Source organism: Phoxinus phoxinus, assembly GCF_949152265.1.
Source record: "Phoxinus phoxinus genome assembly, chromosome: 2".
NCBI lineage: Eukaryota > Metazoa > Chordata > Actinopteri > Cypriniformes > Leuciscidae > Phoxinus > Phoxinus phoxinus.
Window position 1 is genome coordinate 8372219 of NC_136877.1, and position 21541 is coordinate 8393759.

General features: G+C 38.1%; 1 protein-coding gene across 2 annotated transcripts in view; it reads right to left on the bottom strand.

Annotated features, from left to right (window-relative positions):
- ap1g1 (adaptor related protein complex 1 subunit gamma 1) overlaps positions 1-21541 on the bottom strand; it is a 34707-nt gene that overhangs the window by 8315 nt on the left and 4851 nt on the right. For both annotated transcript variants that reach the window (XM_079605001.1, XM_079605000.1), the window contains exons 2-18: positions 12866-13069; positions 12635-12759; positions 9929-10070; positions 9731-9827; positions 9115-9191; positions 8039-8134; positions 5195-5275; positions 5005-5103; positions 3979-4034; positions 3638-3751; positions 3412-3552; positions 2879-2933; positions 1769-1891; positions 978-1067; positions 766-890; positions 545-649; positions 267-408 (exon numbers count right to left, since the gene is read on the bottom strand). In XM_079605001.1, the coding sequence (XP_079461127.1) occupies positions 267-408; positions 545-649; positions 766-890; positions 978-1067; positions 1769-1891; positions 2879-2933; positions 3412-3552; positions 3638-3751; positions 3979-4034; positions 5005-5103; positions 5195-5275; positions 8039-8134; positions 9115-9191; positions 9731-9827; positions 9929-10070; positions 12635-12759; positions 12866-13066 (1869 nt within the window). In that variant the 5' untranslated portion in view covers positions 13067-13069. The remainder of the gene's footprint in view (positions 1-266; positions 409-544; positions 650-765; positions 891-977; positions 1068-1768; positions 1892-2878; positions 2934-3411; positions 3553-3637; positions 3752-3978; positions 4035-5004; positions 5104-5194; positions 5276-8038; positions 8135-9114; positions 9192-9730; positions 9828-9928; positions 10071-12634; positions 12760-12865; positions 13070-21541) is intronic.

Sequence of the window (21541 nt, forward strand, 5' to 3'; positions counted from 1 at the left end):
TACATTTGAGCTTCCCCCGCTCACAGCTCTCTGCAATTTTTATTCATTTAATTTTTCTAATCTGACAACCCCTCATCTCTCATGGCATAATGATATAGCCAATAAATTGTGTGTCATGTATACTGGGTTTTCAGTATCTACTCATTTGACATTGTTTTTGCTTGTGTGAAGTACACAGATTCAGAGGCTGAGTCCGCTGTCAGATTATTGAGATGCCTAAAATGTGCATTGGGTTGGATTGAGAAACCTTGCTCTAGAAAACTCACCTGACTGACTGGTTGAGTGATGCTAGGCAGGTGTTTTGTGTCCAGTATGGTTGATTCTGTCTCCCCATTGGTCTGCACGATCTCTGATGGGCCGTTAGTGGCTGTTTTCTCCATGATAGGCATTCGCTCTAGTAATGCAGGTCTTCATGGGAAAGATAAAGAGATAGGGTGAGGACAAGAAACAAGAGCTAGGGGAGGGGTGAACCATCAAATATAAAAAGTGACTGGCTGTTGAAATTGAGACAAACATAAGTCTGGAACTGTAGGTGATCTTTTACCTCATGTGATCATATTTTTTGAAAAGTGCATTATATTCCACAGCTCTCTGCTGCAGCTCCACGTCTATGCTGCTGCCATATATTGACACCACTTTTTTTATTCGACTGCAGGGCAAAATGAAAATAAATGGAAGATCATTGCCTCATCCGTTTGGGGACACAAACTCATTTCAAGAAAATATATCCCTGTATCAAAAGTGAGTCGGAACACGTATGCTTACTTCACACTGCTGAAACGGGTGGATAGCTTCATGATAGCAGTCAGGGAATAACCTCTCGTTACAGGGGTGGACAAGTTAGAAACGAGGAGACCTTCTAAAACATCCAGGACCTCATCTTCAGAAACCTTTCAGATGAAATCAGAATGATACAATTGTTCTGCCGTTAAAAAAACTGTGCATTTGTAGTTTGAAGTGCCCATGGAGGCATTTACCTGAATAGGTTCCTCTTCCTCACACTGGCCTGAGACCAAAAGGTCTCCATATTCTCCTATGCACCAGGATGCCACCTGCACTAGGGGTTGCTATAGGAAGAAAAGTTTGAGTTAGTTCACACAGACATAATTCTGTTATCATTTAATTATACAATTGTCATTCCAAACCCGCATGACTTAAATTCTGTGTAAAAAAAAAATTCTGTATGCGTGTTTCACAGAAGTAACACCACAGATCCACGTATGTACAGCTGGCTAATAAGAGTTTTGTAAACCAAGTCTGTATAAAAGGTGTTGTGTTTGAACTAGTTTGGAGGATGGCATTGAAGATCAAGGCATTGCTGCAAGTGCTCTCAGGTGAGAGTGTGTCTTTAGAGAGCATCATATTTTTGCTGAGATTGACGAAAGGCTTTAAAAGAAAGGCTGTGCATAAAGCCCTTATATTAAGATGGTTTGGCCATGTTTTATGAAAATGACATCTTGTTGTGAATTAGGCAAAAAAAAAAAAAAAAAAAAAAAAAGGAAGTTCTATGCGTACACAAACACAAAATGGTCCATAGTGAATGAGGCTCAAAGTCTAAATGGGGCCTGATGCTTTCAAGCTTAAATGGTTTACATTACACTCTGTTGTTCAAACAAAGCTACTGTATGAATTGTGTGCCTAAATGCTGTAAGAATTTAGGCACACAAGTTGCATAATCTTTTTTTAAATGGTTCTCTGCCATTATATTCACTTGAAATTACCAATTAAAAGTCAAATGAAGAAAACACAATGTTAAGATGATTCTAACCTGAGAGATGTCATCCAGGAGGGCTTTGTAGAGTCTCTGTACAGTGTAGGCATGCATCTCTACACTATTTGTAATGAGCTGAATGAGGTTGGGCACAGAGTCATCCCGGACGTAACTCCCTGCCTATAAAAGCAGACACAACAAGGGTATCAATTCACTTTGCCACCAAAAGGGAGCCGTTTCATACATTTCCAGTTCAGAAAATGTGGTTCTGGACCTGAACCAATGGCCCTGGTTTTGAACCAGGAACTGCTAACTTCAGGCCAGAGGGCAGGATTTCTGTGACAAATAACTGCAACTCAATCAGGAAACACTGCTGCAAAACTAGACCAAATTAAATTATAGATATTAAAATGTCCTCAAAACTCATAAGATATTGTGTGTTTACTTGTGAGCAGGTTATGTCATAATATTTCTCAAGTAAAACTGATTCTGAAAGAGGTCTGCAGATTCCCCCGCCAAGCACTGGCTTCAGCACGAGTATCGAAATCATTTTGGTGGAACAAGGGTATCACATGACACACACACACAAGTCAAACACATTACCAAGGCTAAGATTAAGAAAACCAGTTGTCAGCGATAAGATTATTCTTTACAGTCTACAGTCAATATCATCATAAGCACTGTTAAAAAAATATTGTCTAATCAACAGCATACTTTAAAAGTCGGCAATAAATGAAAATTCACCTTATTTTCTAAATGCGTGTTATAAGTGTTATTTTAATGATTCCTTCGTTCATTTTTATTACCACAATTTTTTGTAAAAATGTCATCTTACTGTCATTGCGACAGACTTCTTTCTTGTGATGTATGCAAGACTTTTCCAATCATTTAGTCTTCTTAAACCCCAACCTTACCCATAAATTAAAATCCAATCAACAAATGATGCATAGAACCAAGTCCCTATTCTGCAGTTTTTCTTTTTTTAATAATCTATTTTGCTTGGATGTATATTACATATTAAAGGAAAAAAGGCCTATCGATATTTCCATTACATCGCAACTTTAAATTTACATCAAGTGGTAAACTAAAATATTCATGAATGTGATTAGTTTAATAATAAGAGTAAATTCAAGCAGAATACGGTGTACAAAAATGAGAGATATTTACCGTTGTCAAAACCCTCATAATGGTGTCTATGTGCCATCTTTTGGAGGGCGCATACCTGCAACAAACAAGTGCTAGTTATTTCTGCAAGCCAGTAGACTAAAGCTCACAGACTAAAATATTAAATCAAGTCACTAAAGCAAAAAGCACAAGTAAAACCCGTTAAACACTATTAACCAAACTCCTTTTAGTACTGTCAGATAAAAAGTGTCAACAGATTCAACTTCTGCCGATGGATCACTCATTTTATCATCACACAGTCATGAGTCACTCGAACAACTCTAGAAAACCTCTTTGCTTTTCAAGGGCTTGGCCATTGAATTTGATCGGATCCACTTAACTAAGCTTTTATAATATTTAAAAACCTCTTATAATATTTAAAAACCTCTAACAACAGTCTTCAGACTTTTAAAAGGGCTACAAGGACGTGCAACACGACTGCTGCGAATCCATTCTCTCAATATGGGAAATGTTGGCACTTCATCTCAAATGATTTGTGCTTAACATGATTTACTTTTTCACAATAAACAGCTTACTTCTCAGCAGCCAGAAAGATCCCTGATGCGCAGTCTGCTTTGAAATCAGGGTCACAGGAGTCCAGGAAATACAGAAGTTCTTTCATCATGCCCCGGATGTTGTTGCCGTTGACCAGGGCAAAGCTCAGCTCCATTGCACGCCTGTGGAAGGACAAGTGTAAGCAGCAGGACTCATCCTCTTAAGCCATAACTGATATAAAATCCATACAGCCTGCACATAATTTACCTTTTAATGGACACATCAAGGTCTTTCAAGCAGTCCACAATAGTGCTTCGATGTCTCTGCACAGCATTGTGGTCAGTCTGCACAGTCTTCAGTAGAGATGTCAATGCCACATATCTGTTCAGGGAGAGTAATAATGTCAAAGCCCTATCATTTTTGACAATCAAGTCTAGTGTGGACAGCACATGAAATAAGCCTTTTCAGTTCACAATAAAGCTGTACTCAGAGGCAATGAGATCATCAATGTAACACTCAGACGATGGATCACTCAATATCTTCATCACAGAACAGCAATTTTGGAATATAACACTTTGGTCAAAAGTCACAGACAAAACAAAACATACCTGATGTTTTTGTCATTGTTGAGAAGAAAACGTCCCAGAATGTTAATTGCTAAAACCTGTAATAAAATAAAAGATGTTAATAATTTTCTGCAGATACAAGGGCTCCAGACTGCACTTTGTGACCCCCTTTCTTGCTGGTGTGAGTAAATTTTGCACTGGTGCAACCACTATGTTTCCCAACTGATTTCTTTTGCATATGAAAAACATCAAACGAAACATAAGCGGAACGAAACCGCGCTTCTCATTTGAGATGCACGGACCAATATTAGACCGCGCAGTACTGATGGGAAGTTCAGATCATTTTATTGCCTCTTTGAGTCTCCTTCAGCAAAATGAACAAATCTTTTTTTCCAAGTCATATCGTTAATTTCAGCAGAATATAAATGTTACATGTTAATAGCCAAATTCCCCAACATATAATGCAGATCACGCAACACCGTTACAAAGCGCTGGGAGATCCCGTGAGAAAGCATTTGAATTCACCTCATTATTAATGACATCACTGCAAGATTTAGTGAGAATCATTCGAATTTGGCGCAAAATTCTCTGTTATAAACAATATCAGATCAAATAGTGTTGACGTGGAAACCAGGGGAAACATAGTGCCATGAACAAACAAGTTATAGAAGACTTTTCAGTCCACAAATCACCAGCATTCACCATTGATTTAATGTAGTGACATGGATTTAATGTCACAACATGGTATTGTGGCAGAAATAGTCGAATGTTTTTACATTATTCATTTAAAGGTTTGTATCGACCTTTTGAAGGTGAAATTCAAGCATTTTTCAAGGACTGTCAAGTGCTTCACGCTTTTTCCAGTTATTTTTAATGCGATAACCCAAATTTTGTTTATCTTTCTCTAAAAATGTGGTTAATAAAAGTTCCCTTTATTTGCATCTCAACTCAAGCTCATTGCTTTACTGTCAAAAATGCATTTCAAAGAAGTAAATGCAATATGATTAGTTACCGCAAAACAAGTCATTTTATGATTAATTTACCTTTATGATTAAAAGTCACACTCACCCTTAGTCCACTCTCTGATTTGATGTCCATAATAGTAAGAACAGTTTCGTAGAGGATAGCATTGCCTACATTTTTACTCGTCTCTGTGTTCGTTGCAACCTATTAAAAAAATAATTTGATGGGAAATCTTTAGAAGGTAGAAAGGAAAAGGTATGTTGTTATAAAAATTGGATGTAAACATACTGCTTACCTGTGCAAGAATGTCATTCATAGCTTCACTGGAATCGTCATCACCCTTTCCCAGAATTCTCAGTAGCCTCAATATCCGCACCTTAAAAATGCCAAGAGACACAAAGTGAACCATTGCTTTAGCATATAAAGAACAGATACCACCTCAATGGGAAAAAATGGATTGCAAACTTAAGAACCACTCTAAAAATCAATTTTGTGGATCTGACCAAACAAAGGACTTGAGATACATTACAGACTGTAATTCACATCAATGGCAACATTAAAGGGATACTCCACTTTTTTTGGAAATAGGCTCATTTTACAACTCCCCCAGAGTTAAACAGTTGAGTTTTACCGTTTTCGAATCCATTCAGCCGAACTCCGGTTCTGACGGTACTACTTTTAGCATAGCTTAGCATAGATCATTGATTCTGATGGGACCATTAGCATTTCTTTCCAAATGACCAACGAGTTTCAATATTTTTCCTATTTAAAACTTGACTCTTCTGTAGTTAAACCGTGTACTAAGATCGACGGAAAATTAAAAGTTGCGATTTTACAAGCCTATATGGCTAGGAACTATTCTCATTCCGGCGTAAGAATCAAGGAACTGTGCGGCCGTACCATGGGTGCAGCAGGCGTAATGATATGACGAAGCACTTGCCGTCAACAAACCAACGTGACAACCTGCTTGCACAGGGAGCGTGCTTTGTAGCATGGAGACATTTGTGAGAGACGATTTAGAGAACATCTAGCTGCTAAACAGACCCGAACACCATACAAGGGTTAACTATACGCTACCCCACCAGAACTCTACAACAAAACTACTAACGTTATACTGTACAAGACGAATGATCGAGGATACCTATAGCACTCACTGATTGCATTTCACAGGAAGATAACAACGGCAGTGCTTTTACAAAAAGTTAAATTGTTATACAGTACTTCCAGTGATGCGCGGGTTGATCCAAAATGAGTTACGAGTTATCCAAAAATATTTGTAATGATATTCGGGTCGCGGTCGGTCGGGTCGTTTGAAATAAAGATGCCAATTAAACCTTTGTAATTTATATAGTACTAGACTCAACGTTCTATGAAATACATAGGTCTACACTTTATTGGCTGAATAACTGCGCGAGGATGACGCACGAGCTCAGTCAGAGATGACAGTGGGAAATCCATATTTACCTTTTGAATGTTGAGCGCGTTATTAACTTTTGAATAAAAGCTGACGCGGGACTAAATGCCCGATTTCCCAACGCGTTGAACTGAGCAATGCCATTGTGCCATTTTAATAGGCTACTTTTAAACGCATATAATGTCAGTTTTATGTATTTGCTGAGAGGGGGCGGGGTTTTTGTTGGGAAAGTCGGGGGAGAGACGCACACTTAGACTGGATAAACACATGCAGCATCTTAATTGTTAAGAAAATGAAAAGAAATAAATGAATAAATCAGCCTTTATTAAAAAACACTAGGCGATCATACAGCATTCATAAAAATGCGCACCCCTAGTTCCGTCTATGGCCCAATGACGCTACGATGAGCATTTACTAGCTACTTAAAAAAAAAACGCGGGTCGGGTACAATATTTTCTTTCTTTTTTTTTTTGCGGTCCGAGTTGCGGGCGGGTTAGTTGAAAACGTCGGTCGGGTGCGGGTTGTTTATACATTGACCCGCGCATCACTGGTACTTACAGCCATGGGTGATGATGATGATGCACTTGGACCTGTCTGTACATTGAAGATTGTTGGGATGGCTGTATCCTTAGACGCTGTACCGTACTGTCCGTGTTTTCTTTATAGTCATCTGGTCCAAAATGCTTTCAGCAAACACGCCATTTTTTGATAGATTCTATCAGTGTTTTTAGATCAATGTTCAGAGCACCATTGATTTTTTTAGTTTCTTTTTGTTCGTTGGTATTCGGTGTAACATTACGGTAGAATATACCTTCGCCTTACTATCACAGCCCTTTACTACGCACAGAACCATGGCTAATCGCACAGGAAACCTAATTTGCCGCCTAAAAACTACACAAACTTAGTCCCGGTCATGTTGGAAGTTACCGAGCTGGGGACTATTTTCAGGTGCTTCGTCATATCATTACGCCTGCTGCACCCATGGTACAGCCGCACAGCTCCTTGATTCTTACGCCGGAATGAGAGTAGTTCCTAGCCATATAGGCTTGGAAAATCGCAACTTTTCATTTTCCGTCGATCTTAGTACACGGTTTAACTACAGAAGAGTCAAGTTTTAAATAGGAAAAATATTGAAACTCGTTGGTCATTTGGAAAGAAATGCTAATGGTCCCATCAGAATCAATGATCTATGCTAAGCTATGCTAAAAGTGGTACCGTCAGAACCGGAGTTCGGCTGAATGGATTCGAAAACGGTAAAACTCAACTGTTTAACTCTGGGGGAGCTGTAAAATGAGCCTATTTCCAAAAAAAGTGGAGTATCCCTTTAAAGGTGCTGTAAGAGATTTTATGGAATGGCACTCAGGAAAAATTCCTATTACATGACATATCACTGAAACTGTCATGTCTCGGTGACTACCCTTGGTTCTGTAAATGAGGTTCAGCTAATCAGAAAACTTCAAGTCAATTATTCTGCATGTTCATAGATCAGTCCATATAAGGGAACCAGGAAGTTGAGCGCATGTTGAAATGAATCGTTCAAGCGTCATTCTCCGCTTCACAAGCAAAGTGTTTGTCATGGGAGTGTGCAATTTCCTCTAAACGGTCTTTGCAGGGCGGGGTTTTAGAACGAGGGGGCGTGTCAAATTTTAAGTCTGCCAGAACAGCCGATATCACTTACGGCACTTTTAAACGCAGTAATATAGACAGGAGATGAAGTGTCTTTACCTGCAGGAAAGGGTCACTGATGCCGGACACATCATGCTCAGGGGAGTAGCCTGACATGATCAGATTCTTCAGGATTCGTACAAGTTGTGGAACCAGCTAGAAATAAATAAAAAAACAGTGGGAGAAAAAAGGAAGGACTATCAGCGAGGTCACAGCAGAGTCATTGATATTTTAAAACAGGACAGAACATAAAAAGGGTCCGTAAGTGTCAATACAAGTAGGCACCCTGAGTTGATCATCTTCCAATAGATTGGTTTCACTATACATTTAATTAAGATGTTTAAGACATGGATACCATGTCAGTGTTTTTTGTAATTGTTTGGCACTTTTTCTGTTTATTAATATAATCCTCATTAATTTTGGAAATGTCTCCATTTTATTTGTGCCCCCACTATAATGTACATATTGGAAAAACCACAACCCAATAGTGACCGTATGAAAGAGAACCATTAAAATTAATCTAAAGGTAAACGCAGGACAAGTGAAAATGTATATGAGGTCTACGTAATCCTGCATAAAAACAAAAGAAAAACACTTAAATGACGACAATTGCAAAATAAACAGTACATCAAAACCAAAAATTGGACTACATCTACAGTGACCATGAGAATGAGTCTGTTTTGTTTTCTTTAAGAGCATGCACCAGCTATGAAACCAGAATGTCCTCTTACCTTTTCATTCTAATACAATGCAGGAATTGTAACAGACAAATGACAGAAAAAATATGAAGTAGATGTTAGGGGGGAATTGGAAAAAATAGTCACTTTCAGAGAAGAGCTTAACATAATGCTACAGTTATGAGCATGAGAGGTGGGCGTGCTGGCACAGTAGATCTGGCTGGGGGTGGGAAGAGTAGAAGCAGATATACAGAGGAAGAGCCCTTATTTATCATCTCCCAGTGAGATAAACACACCTGCAGCTAAATCTAGGACAAGCATCCAGGTTTCAGTCAAAGGACTACAGTCTCATTTTAGTAGTCATGTCAACGCTATCAGCAACAGATAAGAGTGTTTGTCTCAGAGTGGCTGATGTGGTGCATAAACAGTTTTAGAGGTGACTGGTGAAGGTCTATGTACCTTCCTGAAGTGAGAGAGCATGTCAGGACTTCGCTCACACATTTCAGTGAGCAGAACAACAGATGTGTGGAGAACTCCTGCAGAAAACACAGAACAACATTCATTTCTTTTTCTACAGATTTCATAATGTAACTCATAAGCAACCCAAAAACGGTTCTTTTACATTATGAAAATGAACATTTTGTTTGATTCTGTTCATTGAGAACGATGGTTGAGTTTGATTTTGAAAGTAAGAGATGGACAAGTAATGTAAAATTATATTGAGGACAGAGTAAATTAATAAATACTAAACTTATAAGATAACCAATTTAAACAAAGTAAGCTTCAAACATTTTAATTGAAAAAAAAAAAAAGCTCTGACAGAAGTTGCTATTTTTTTACATTTAACAAATTGGCAGCATCCAGTCAAATCAAAGTTCACCCCTCCATATTCACTAAATTTTGATATCGCATTTGCAATGAAAGAAAATAAAAATAATTCAACATGCATTAATGCATCCAATATATTAACGCATATGATGAAAATGTATTGCTTAGTAGAATGATCTATCCGTTTATTCATTTTAATAACTATAAAATGAGACCTATGGGAAAATTTAAGGAGCAGAGCTCTCACCATGATTTTTCTCGCTGAGCAGGTTTTTTGTTGCTGGCAGGAACATCTCCATCAGCTCTGGGACTTTACGGATGACGTGAACCGCACACAGTGCTGCCTGAGGGCAAAGAGATCATGTCATAAACCGCTCACGCATTCAGAGCTCGACATCCAACTGAACATGATGTCCACGTTCAGCTGTGAAGAAGTGTGAAATACCTTTTTCCTCAGATAGGAGTTTGACGTTTTGAGGAGTTTCTCCACTTCTCCAGCTAAGTCACGGCACATTTCAGATGAGCCCATGCAGCCCAGGGTGCACAAGGCCAGTCCCTGTACATACTGTGTACTGTGGTTCAAGTCACTGCAGAGAGAACATAAGGAAATGTATACAATCATTTAATAATCAGTGATTATTAACCGATGGGCAAACGAAGGCGGCAAGAAATAAAACCAAACAACCAAATAAATCAATATGTCCATAGTTAGGACAGCAAAATTATTCAAATTTTAAAATGGAGGGAAAACGCTTCCCATATATTGATGTCAAATGCTACGCATCCAATAAAAATTCATCTGGTAAAAAAATTACAGCATCTAAGCAACCAAAGTCATTCATTTTTAACGAGATTATATAGGCAACATGCGGAAAAAAATCAAGGTAAAAAAAAAAACCTTTCCTGTAGTTCAAACAATTGAGCATGTGTTAGCAACACCAAGGTCATGGGTTTAATCCCCAGGCATTGCATATACTGATCAAAATGTATACCTGGAATGCAATGCAAGTCACTCTGGATAAAAGCCAAATGCATAAAACATGGTTCATGCCAACTACAATGCTGAGAGCATTAAAATACCAAATTCAAGATATCTTTAGAGACCAAAATTGTACATTTTCCTATTCAGCCTCAGGTTTGGCATCACGTTGGGCTGCCACTTGATGTTCAATGTAAAATCTGAGTTCTGAAGAAACAGATGATAATAACTTGGGGCGCTGTTTTTCTTTTTTTACTGATATACAGGGTACCCCCAGGATCCTCCACCTTAAATTCAAGGCTTTTTAAGACCTTTTTAATACCATTTCAAATTAAATTCAATGCCAACTTCGTACCCATTCCAACATAAGTATGGGGGGAAAATGTCAAATCTGTATAAATTTTAAACCCTAGAAAATAATTATGTACATGTAGACCACTTGAATTAAATAAAACATTTTATTTAAATGATCAGTCATATTTAATACATACGCAACAGCGTTGTAGTGCGCACGTGTGTGTAGGCCAGTGTTCATTTTGGCAGCCATTTTTGATTCAGTCTTTGTCTTCATCTTCAGACAAAAATGCTTATTAATGCAAACTTTTAGTCATTACTTTTAGTCAAACTGCAGTTACTTTACTTTTGGTAGCTATTTTATATGTAGTCTTTAGACAGAAAATGTCATAATTATTCTCTCTAGGCCATTCAATTAAGCTTATGAGAAATTATTTACATTGCACTCTTTAGCAGTAGCACTTGTGCAATTCTACATCCCTTTTCATAAGTTCCGTGGTTCTCCAATTTTTTTGAGTGCCGTACCCCCTGGTACTCCCTCTCTTCCACTTTAGACTGCAGTCACACCTTTTCCATTAAGGGACAATATTCGCCCCTTTAATAAATGTTTCCATTTAGTTTTTAACCTTTATAATACCTTTAAAAAAATAAATAATGCTTTAAATAAAATCATGTTCAATAAATATGCAATGTTAAAAAACGTTTAATATTAATACAAATATTATATTAAAATAGCCAGTAGGTGGCGGTAACTCACTGTCTTTATGAGTGAGTCCACGAGTCATTCATTCATTGAATTTCACGATTCGTTCAAAGCCACAGATTTCGTTGCAAAATAGAGCAATACCATACGCCTGACTATACTGTTTTAAATGCAGTAGATCACTTAATGTTACCTTTTTTCTTTTTTTTTTACTGTTGTATATAATCAATGTCACATTTGAAATCGTGTGGATATTCGGGAAACATTGCATTTTTGCTCGTATAATATGATCAACATTAAAAACACTGCTGGACATCAGCCTGCATTTTGATCGCAGATTTAGTCGCACAAACAGCGCAAGCGGCTCGTGACAGAACACAGGCCGACTGAATGATACTTTAATTTAAGTAGAAAATCTCAAATAAAGATCGCTGAACTCCAGCTTGTCTGTGTTTTCAGATCATCCGCGCTTCAGCAGTGTAGAGAGCGCGCGCGCGCATGGTTGCCAGATACTATTTGAAACGACCGTGTAGAAAACATGTTCTTTTAACAGAAAAGCTCTGATTTGGGGTTTAAATTATTGAATTCTGGCATTTGTGGCCACAGCGGATTAAACCGACACTTTCCCATTTCAGACGACAAACTAGGCTAGGCTAGCTACTGTCTTGTTCTGTACCTCACTTGCCTAGTAACCATAGTAACGGGTGCGCAGTGCGCACGCTTTCGCGCTTTCTGCTATTAGGTGGAGCGCGAGGTGCACTCGACGCTGCATGCATTTTTAATTAGCCTACATTAGTAACAGTTAATTTTGTTACGGTATGAACTTAATCCTAGGAAAAGCAAAAAAAAATTAAGACCTTTGTAACAAAATCCAAGACTTTGTATACCAAATTCAAGGCTTTTAAGGCCTTAATTTGAGATGATCAAATTCAAGACTTTTTCAATGCTTTTAAGACCCCGCGGGTACCCTGGATATAAGATCGATGTTTGAGGGATACTAAATGGAAAAGAAAGAGATGCCATTTAAAATGCAGTCAAACTCAGGAAGCAGCTTTCCAATCATCCAGCACTTTACGCTCTCCACCTACAACGGTCATATTAAACTCCCACCAATCACACAGCCAGTTGTGATTGATGGAAGTGTTGAGACGAGATGAGATCCTCTGCTCACTCACTTTTTGATGCAGTTTGTCATTAAGAGATGGACGTCCTGCCTCTCATCCAGGAGCAGCATGGCTCCCAGGTATCCTATCCGTTTGTCTGTGAACTTCTGTGATGCAATCAGTTTCAGGCACTCCAGCTGAAAATGAGATTTTGCCCATCAAACACTGCAAAATTCTGTCTGGTTAAAGTGGGTTAAAGATTACAATGATGACCCTGCAATTTCTGAAACACTGTTTTCTCACCTGGCCAAAGTGTGCTGGGTAGCCCAACATGTGCATATAAAGCAGCTTAGCCACATTTCTACAGCGGTATGTGTTGTCCTCTTCTCTAAAGGAGGACCTAATGGCAGCACACTCTTTCTGGATCATCTCTCGCTCCTCCGCCTGGGTTCGGGCCGTCCGGATTGTCCGGATCAGCTCCCGCAGTCTGATCGGAGCTGGCATCCTCTGTAATGAAAGCACAATGTCAGCCAATGGACTGTCACAGTAGCTCCTATATATGTGCCACAAAGACAAATGAAGATTTATTTATATACCATTGTTGCATTTGCCAGAGCAACATGAGAACTTAGGATCAAAAGATTTTGACAGCAAGCAACACAATTTCATATTAAACCCCTCTCTGTAAAGTTGCACCATTAAATCCCCTTTAAAGCATCACTTCTACAGCTCTACTCATTCAGGCCAACTTTTTTTTTACCGATTGTGTTATCCATCTGCTTTGTTTTTAAAATGTTGTAACAATAACACAACTTTAAAATGTATCTAGAGTTCCCAGCATTTGGTTTCATTCCTTTTAGTTAGTTTTATAAAAAAAAGCTCCCTAAGAAATGAGCCCAAATGAATCTAAAACCAGCCTAATTACATATAGGGTGTTCTTAAGTCCAATCTTAGGTCATTCAGGCAATCCACTAGTTGATTTTTAAAATATACACTTTTGTACATCCCCATTTAATAAAAAAAAACTGACTCTGACATCAATCTTAAAGGGGTGGTAAAACACGATTTCACTTTTCAAACTTTAGTTAGTGTGTAATGTTGCTGTTTGAGCATAAACAACATCTGCATAGTTACAACGCTCAAAGTCCAAAGCAAAGGGAGATATTTGCTTTTAAAGAAATCAATTTCTAAGGACTACAGCAAATGGCCGGTAGGGACTACACGTCAATCCTCCAGGGTTGCTGACATCACTAACCCCAATACCTACATAAACCCCTCCTCCGAGAACACTAAATTTTATGAAATAAATCTGGGATTTTTTTTTTAGGCCATATCGCCCAGCCCTAAGTAAAGCCAGTGTTTAGTGTTCGTTTTGGGTTAATAGTTCTCGCGACAGATATTTGGCTACAATCGTTCTAAAAATACAAAAGTAACGGTGCCATACAGTCAGTAGCGATCACTAGATCCGCAGTCTTTACTCAAAAAATCCCTTTGAGGACTGAAGAATAATTTATTAGAATAATTATATGAAATTCTTGTTCATGAAGCTTATTTTTTTGTGGTCTAATGATTATTATCCAGTAGGGGTGTAACGGTACGCAAAAATCACGGTTCGGTACGTACCTCGGTTTTAAAGTCACGGTTCGGTTCATTTTCGGTACAGTAAGGGAAAGAAATGCAAAACATTAAACTGCTGGTTGTTTACTATAAACTTTTTTTTAACAATTGGTTTACACTTTTTTACACACATTTTTTTAATAAAATATAGGCTACTAAATAGAAAATATATAAAATAAAAAAGAATAAGAAATAAAATACTGCTGCAAAGTTCTCCACTAAATAAAATACTCTCAAACCAATATTGGCCATGACGCTAGCTAGCGAGAGGCTGGGCTAAAGCGAGCGTGCCGTGTATGTGGTGATCTTTATTTATGGGATATTTATGTCCGAGCCCGACCCCGGTCCCCGACCCGAGTTAAAATCCTATTTTTTTTCTCATACTAATGACACATGTACGTTTGTTTGTGTGGAAAGCCCACTTTTAACAGAAAGGCATTCGGAAATGTCCACAGATGAGCGCATCAGCGCGCACGGAGCACACTCATAACACAGGCGCGTGTGCACTTGTTTCGTTGTCACAGCAACATAAACAAATTTCCGCACACAGGAAGACAGATGTAATGGTACTATTTTACATGTATTTGTGAATCACAAAAACGATTAATCAGTGCAACGCGGAGACTTCCGACACTTAATATGTTCGTGTGGAAACTCGGAATTGACATATGTTCCGCACACAAAACTTGCCTAATTTACGTTAATGATTGCATTCGGTACACATGTGCACCGTACCGAGAGTGCTGTACCGAAACGGTCCGGTACGAATACACGTACCGTTACACCCCTATTATCCAGTAATTCATTAATTTTAGTACAATTAAATAACAGTGTATCTAAAAAGTATGAGACAACAACAAAAAACAAACCATTCTGAAACGATGTTTAACAGCCGTTCTTGAACAGGTTCTGCTCGATCATCTTCACTAACATTCTCTGGGTCCGATTCGGGCTCAAATTGGCATGTTTTATTGACGCCATTGATTATAATACACCAAAGCACAAACTACCGGTAAAGGTGGCGTGACGTTTTCGAAAAACGTGCACTAGGCGGTTAGCGAATCCCAACAAACTGCGCCAGCTAACCAATCTGAGCCCATTGCGTATATTTGAGGGACTGGCTTCAAAGAACCCGGAAACCATCAGACCGTTTTTACAAGGAGGGACAGAGCAGTGTAGAATAAAGGTAAAATATATGAAAAATAATGCAATTTTTAAAAAACGAAGCATGAAAATGTTACAGTGCACCCCACAAACACAATCAAGCCTTTGAAAAAATGTGTTTTACCACCCCCTTCATACATGATGTTTCTGCTTATATAACTCATGCTTTTCTCATGATATTAAATAGTAAATTAGCTTTAATAGATTTTTTAATAGTGCAACCGGTTGTCTAAATGAAGCGTTACCATGATAATGATGTAAATGGGGAAATCGCTCCTGCACTGCAAGATGAATTAAGCACAACACCCTAGAGCGGTGAAGTAGCTCTCTTGATCAGTCGTTCTGCAGAGCTCTAAGAATCCCAAAAGACGCCGAGCATCTCATAATTGACTAGCACATGAGGTGAGCTTTTCTATGGGGACAGTCAGTCTGGAAAAGGCAGACATCAGAGTATGGCCATAATCAGCTTCATCAGCCAATGAGACACAAGCAGGTGGAATCACATGTGAAATTCCATTCCTTCAACAGAATCAGGTTTCAATCCACTGGAGGGCAGGCTGATTAAAAATTAAAAGCGAGCACATACAAAACTGGTAAGATTACATGACTGCTAATGCAGGAGCCTATTTCTACAGTATTCAACAGTAATCCAGCTCTAACACAAACATCTGGAGCGAACAAAAAAGAAAAGGGCGATGGAAAGAAACTTTGACTTCACAGGAAAGGGGATAGTATGCAATTGACCGTTTGCAAAGTGTTACCTTTAGTTACTGTTACTATGTCTGACAAGCCATGCCGCTCCCATGCCACACGTGTTCGCAGTGAAAAATACATCGGAGGAAAGCTGACACTAGCCGCGTTTCCATTACCCTTCAAATTGCGCAAATTGAAATTGCGAATTGTCAATTGAAAATGTCAATTCCAGGTTCTAATTTGGCCTTAGAAAACCAGTAAAATCAATATTAATTTGTGGATATTTTACATGTTTAATAAAGGGGAAAAAAGTCATTAAACAAACATCTGAAAATTCGTCGATATTTACTTTTTTGCGCAGCAGTTGGTGTAGCCAGTTCAAATTAAAATTGTGGTGTTCAACTTTGCGTTTTAAAAAGACAACCGTTTATTTTTCGTTTTTCAATTACGGGTTTAAAAAGGAAAAAACGAATGGACACAAAAGTAGCCTACATGGATCGTTTGGAATAGGAGACAGCGTTCTTTATTAAATTCATAAAAGAAACAATAATTAGCCTACAGGAATACTGGATTCTAAACTTCAAAGAAATGCCACAATGAAAACCTCAGCGCAGAAATGAGGGTGAAACACCCAGAAACTCCTTATATTTCGTTTGGAATATAAGGGTCTTTCCCTGCCATTAATGCTTGGATAACACGTACGTCTCCCTCCATTAATAATAATAATGTCTAATGCGGTGGCTGTGAGATTATATAAACCAACGTCCGCTGCCGTGATTTTTGGAATGACTTTATCGCGAGAGAAAAAAGGACGTTTTAGTCGCATAACATCGGTTAATGGAAACGCCGTCATTTCGCAATAGTTTTGTATCGATATTTAGATAAAAGCGCAAAACATTTGCGCAAATCTGTAATGGAAACGCGGCTACTGACAACGCGCTGACAGACAGCACAGCCCAGGTTACTTTTAACAAGAAAAAGTTTCAACTTTGGCAATTTTTTAAAAGAAATTTAAACAAATACCGTTTTGTGGCTCTTTAATGTGTCTGACAGATCGCTGTAAAGCATCAGTTAAAGCTGCTCATGAACTGATCATCTCTTCCTCTAGTTAATTTATAGCATCAAATAAACATCAAATAAATGAATGGACATCAGAAGGAATGTCGTTTCAACGGCGGGAAAGACGTCAGTACACACCTTTTTTCAAGTTCAAATCCACCAACGTTAATCTACTAACTCTCCTGAGTGCTTTGACAAAATGAAGGATTATGATTGGTCAGATCGCCTGTCAATCAAACTCCCTGCGAAGGGTCACATTTACACCTACCACACATAGGAGAAAACTGATCTTCAGCTCATAAACAGTGAGAATTAGAGGGATATTAGCATGGAGAGAGTGAAATTGGGCTGCTAATAAAAAGAGAAGGCTCATTTTTCAGAAAACCTCTCTGGATTGTTGTAGGAAGGTGTCGAAGGATCTGCGGTGACAGCTTTGTGGCAAAAAGAGCAGTTAAAACGTGGACCATATAAACAGACCAAACAGGAAATGACTCATGCTGCAGACTGAGGTCGAATGGACATGGCATTACAACACTTTCACCTCACACACAGAGCAGCTCCTCTCAACAAAGTGATGGAGTGTATGGATAGCGTAAGGTCACCTTGTAATTAAATGTAAGTTGCAAAAGTAAGTAATCAGTGGCACCAGAAAGACAGAGCACTTCAAGTGGTTTACTGCTCTGATAATGCACATTAATCACACCAAGAGATCCATCTCTCACACACACACACACACAGTTAATATTCCTCCCTTCCTGCATGCAGAGATGAGAGCTGCTTTTGGCTCTCCATCACAGAGAAACACCGCACTTGAATCTGTTAGCATGCAGCATCTAATTAAGCTGCTCGAGCCAGAAAGGAACTACAGTAATTACTTGCTAAACAATGACATTATCAGCATCTCCCTGCAGAAAAACAGAAGTTACATTCGTAAATGGATGGACAGTGGTAAGAAGTGCATTTAAATGACAAATACACAATGTCATTGTCCAATTAAGCATGAAGTGATAAAAGCAAAGTGTTATTTCAAGGAATAAAACATGCAGTGGCTTTTATCTTAAGTTCACACTTTAGCTAAAAACACTGATATTTTTGTTCTGGTTTTCAAAAGAGAAATTCAAAGAAAGAAATGTATATATACAAATGATGCAACAAATCAATATTCTTGCCATCATTTTTATTTCCCTTACTATTATCTAGTATTTTAACGACATGCCAGTTTGTTTATTTGGCTATTTCCATGGCAAGTAACAAGTTGTTGAAATACGATAAAACAGCTTATTTAAGGTTAAGATTTGCCTTGGATAAAAATTCTACAATGGATTCAGGATTGCTCTTACGGTTATGATGAATGTAAAACTACTCTATAAAAATGACTAAGAGGACACAATATTCCCCCCTAATCATATGCTCATTCAGTAAACTTACTATTGAAAGCAAAAATTTTTTTTTTACGTATTTCTGTGGACTTCAGAACTTTGTGAGATTGCCATGAACAATGACGAGTGATCTTTTTAGTGAAAAGGGAGCGTTCATTGCACGTTCTCTTCCATGCCAAATCCCACGTATAGCATGTAATCTGTTCAAATAACCAGTGCTGCTTTGTGAACGTAGATGCTTTAACAAATAAAGTATTGGCAGAGTTTATGCTAGGATGTGTAGGTCGTGCATTTATAAATGACTATCACCCGTAGATCTGTCGCCTTCAACTATTTTAATAGAGTATGCTCAAAGTCTTTTTACACTTTAAATATGATATGTTCATATTGAAGTTGCTATTTTGTATATTGTTTTTATTATTATTGTGTTGGGAGGAAATGAAAAGCTTTCGTGACTCGTGTTTACAAAGTATATAGCCAAATGGGTTTTAGTGTATTGTAGGATGGACTATCCTTGTGTTTTGGTGTTGTTTTTAATATAGATCTTCGTGTATTTCAGTAATAATAAATACAAGATGTTGTTGTTTTGGTAAATCAATGTTTTGTCTGTTTTTCAGATCATATAAAGTGTGCCCCCCTATGAAAACAAAATGCCCCCCTGTTCTGGCGACAGCCCTGGGCAGTTGGAGCATTAAAAAGAAGAAAAAAAGTCTATTGACTTCAACATTTTTGTGATGTTTTAAAAGGAAATGAAGGGAAAGTAGGCCTATATATCTTAGGTGCTGTGACCATTTCACCATATTTAAACACTTTCGTCTTCACTAGTTAATTTGAAATGGCCCTGCGCTGTGGTAAATTAGTTTTTAAAACTACAAATACTCCATATTGTTTCTCAATTAATATGAGGTCATAAAAGATGGATGCATAATAAGTATTAAACAAAATAGCATTAAGGTATGAGAGGGGTTAATGTATTTTGATCTAGGAACAAAAAAAGGCTTTCAAATTTGGAGTGACAACTTGCTGACAAGACGTACAGGGTATGAGCACTGACAGGCATGTGTTTATTTAAATATTAGTCAAAACAGGCCCAATGGGCTATAGTATCCAGCTGCAGACCCGCAGCACCACCAGTTTCAGAACCCCAGCGCCAGAACCGGAAGTAGGGGCGGAGCTTACGTTCTAACACCAGCGCCAGAACCGGAAGTGAGGTGCGGAGCTTACGTTCTAAACCGAGTAACGCGTTTTGGAGCGTAATTTGCTTAGACACGAAACGGTATACTTTTATTACACACGAAACGTCATACTTAATGTGATACATTAAGGTACAGAAACATTGGGCTTCACCATATTTTTAATATCGTGGTCCGTTGTATGCATTTATATTTACTATGGTTCACTTCTTTTTTTATAATAATTTTTACAATGTATTTACCTACATATTGTAAATACAGTTGTTATGATAACACATTTATTTCTATTTGTATATAGGACAGTTAAGCTGTCATTTGTAACTATACAAGAATATAGAAACTATTTAGCTATTTTAGTAAAATGTTCTTATTAAAGTGGTACTACTTACAAGCAGGAGTATGTTGTTTGTGCACCAAAAATTGACACTTACCAATCAGGTATTTCAAATAATTGTAAACTAGCATGAGAGAAAATGCCACAAACTATTGTAAAGTGACACATACCATTGTTAAAGTAATTATGAAAACTGTCACCAATCATTCAGAAGTGTGCTGGACCTTTACACAGCTTTTCACAATGCAGAGTAGTGTACATCTGTAGATCCTATATTATAATGTGGATACAGCAAGTCAAATATTTGAACAAAACATTCGGGAATCTCCAGAAGGAATATATATTAAATTAATTTGTAGTTATTGTAGACTTATCCTCAATGTTTAGTCAATGGTAGCTTATCAAATGTATACACCTTTTTCAGTAAGCAGAGACAGAAAAGAGACTCAACAAATATGTAAGTTAAAGTAATGAATATTTAGAATAAAAAAGGAAAAATTACATAAAAGCAGATCATCATTCATTCAGCGCTGTGTTGTGGTTGCGCTGTGTCACGTGACAAGCAGTGACGCGTCACCATGGAAACCATAAAGTGACAGATTCGAAATAACGGTCGCCTTGAAAAACTCACGCTGGGGGGTCAATTAGAATATTTTAAACTTACGTGTGAAAGGGTTAACATTCTTCAAATTAGTGAACATTCTGTCATCGTTTACATGCTTGTCTCATTGTAAATAACTCCGCCCCTCACTTCCGGTTCTGGCGCTGGGGTTCTGGCGCTGGGGTTCTGAAACTGGTGGTGCTGCGGGTCTGCAGCTGGATATATCTCCCAATGGGTAGCCTAAATGTGTAAACAACACTAAGTAAATCGAGCCAAAACGAGCTCAGAACGACTGTTTTTAACAAAAAGACAATCAAACCAGCGTCCCAGCTATCAAATTTTTTCCCCCACTTCAATAAGCTCCAGAAATACGTAACTAGCCTCTTGTATTATGTCAGATGCCTTCACACAGTTCTTGGTCTTCTGCCAGTTTGATGAAAGCCAAGTCTTTTTTCTTTGAGGAAGGGATGCTTCAATTCTAAGTGCCTCTTCAGCTTACTTGGCACTATGTTAGCATTAGCAAACTTCTATGCAGATGACATGCAGGCTAAGGGCAATTAGCAGCCTTGGCTTAACTAAAGCTGCAAACACGTCTGCTCTCATAACTTCTGGTTGGGGTGGATCTCTGCATAGGCAATTTGCCTATTCGAATTAAATCATATGAACTGCCTCAAAATGATAAAGTGTGCATGCCTATTATTTATCATTTTAAGTGCCAATCCAATCCAATGAGTTTCAAAGAAATGCAAAAATTGCAGAGCAATTATTGATACATCATCTGCTTTAAATGTGTAGTGAATGTTTTCTCTATTTAAGCAGATGAATTGTGCAAGTAAAGTTCATTGTTCAGGTTTCATACAAACACAAGGCATAAGAGGTTGTGTTATACCGTTAATATAAGCACAGCATGACATGTAGTGGATGTGGAATGCTGCATTT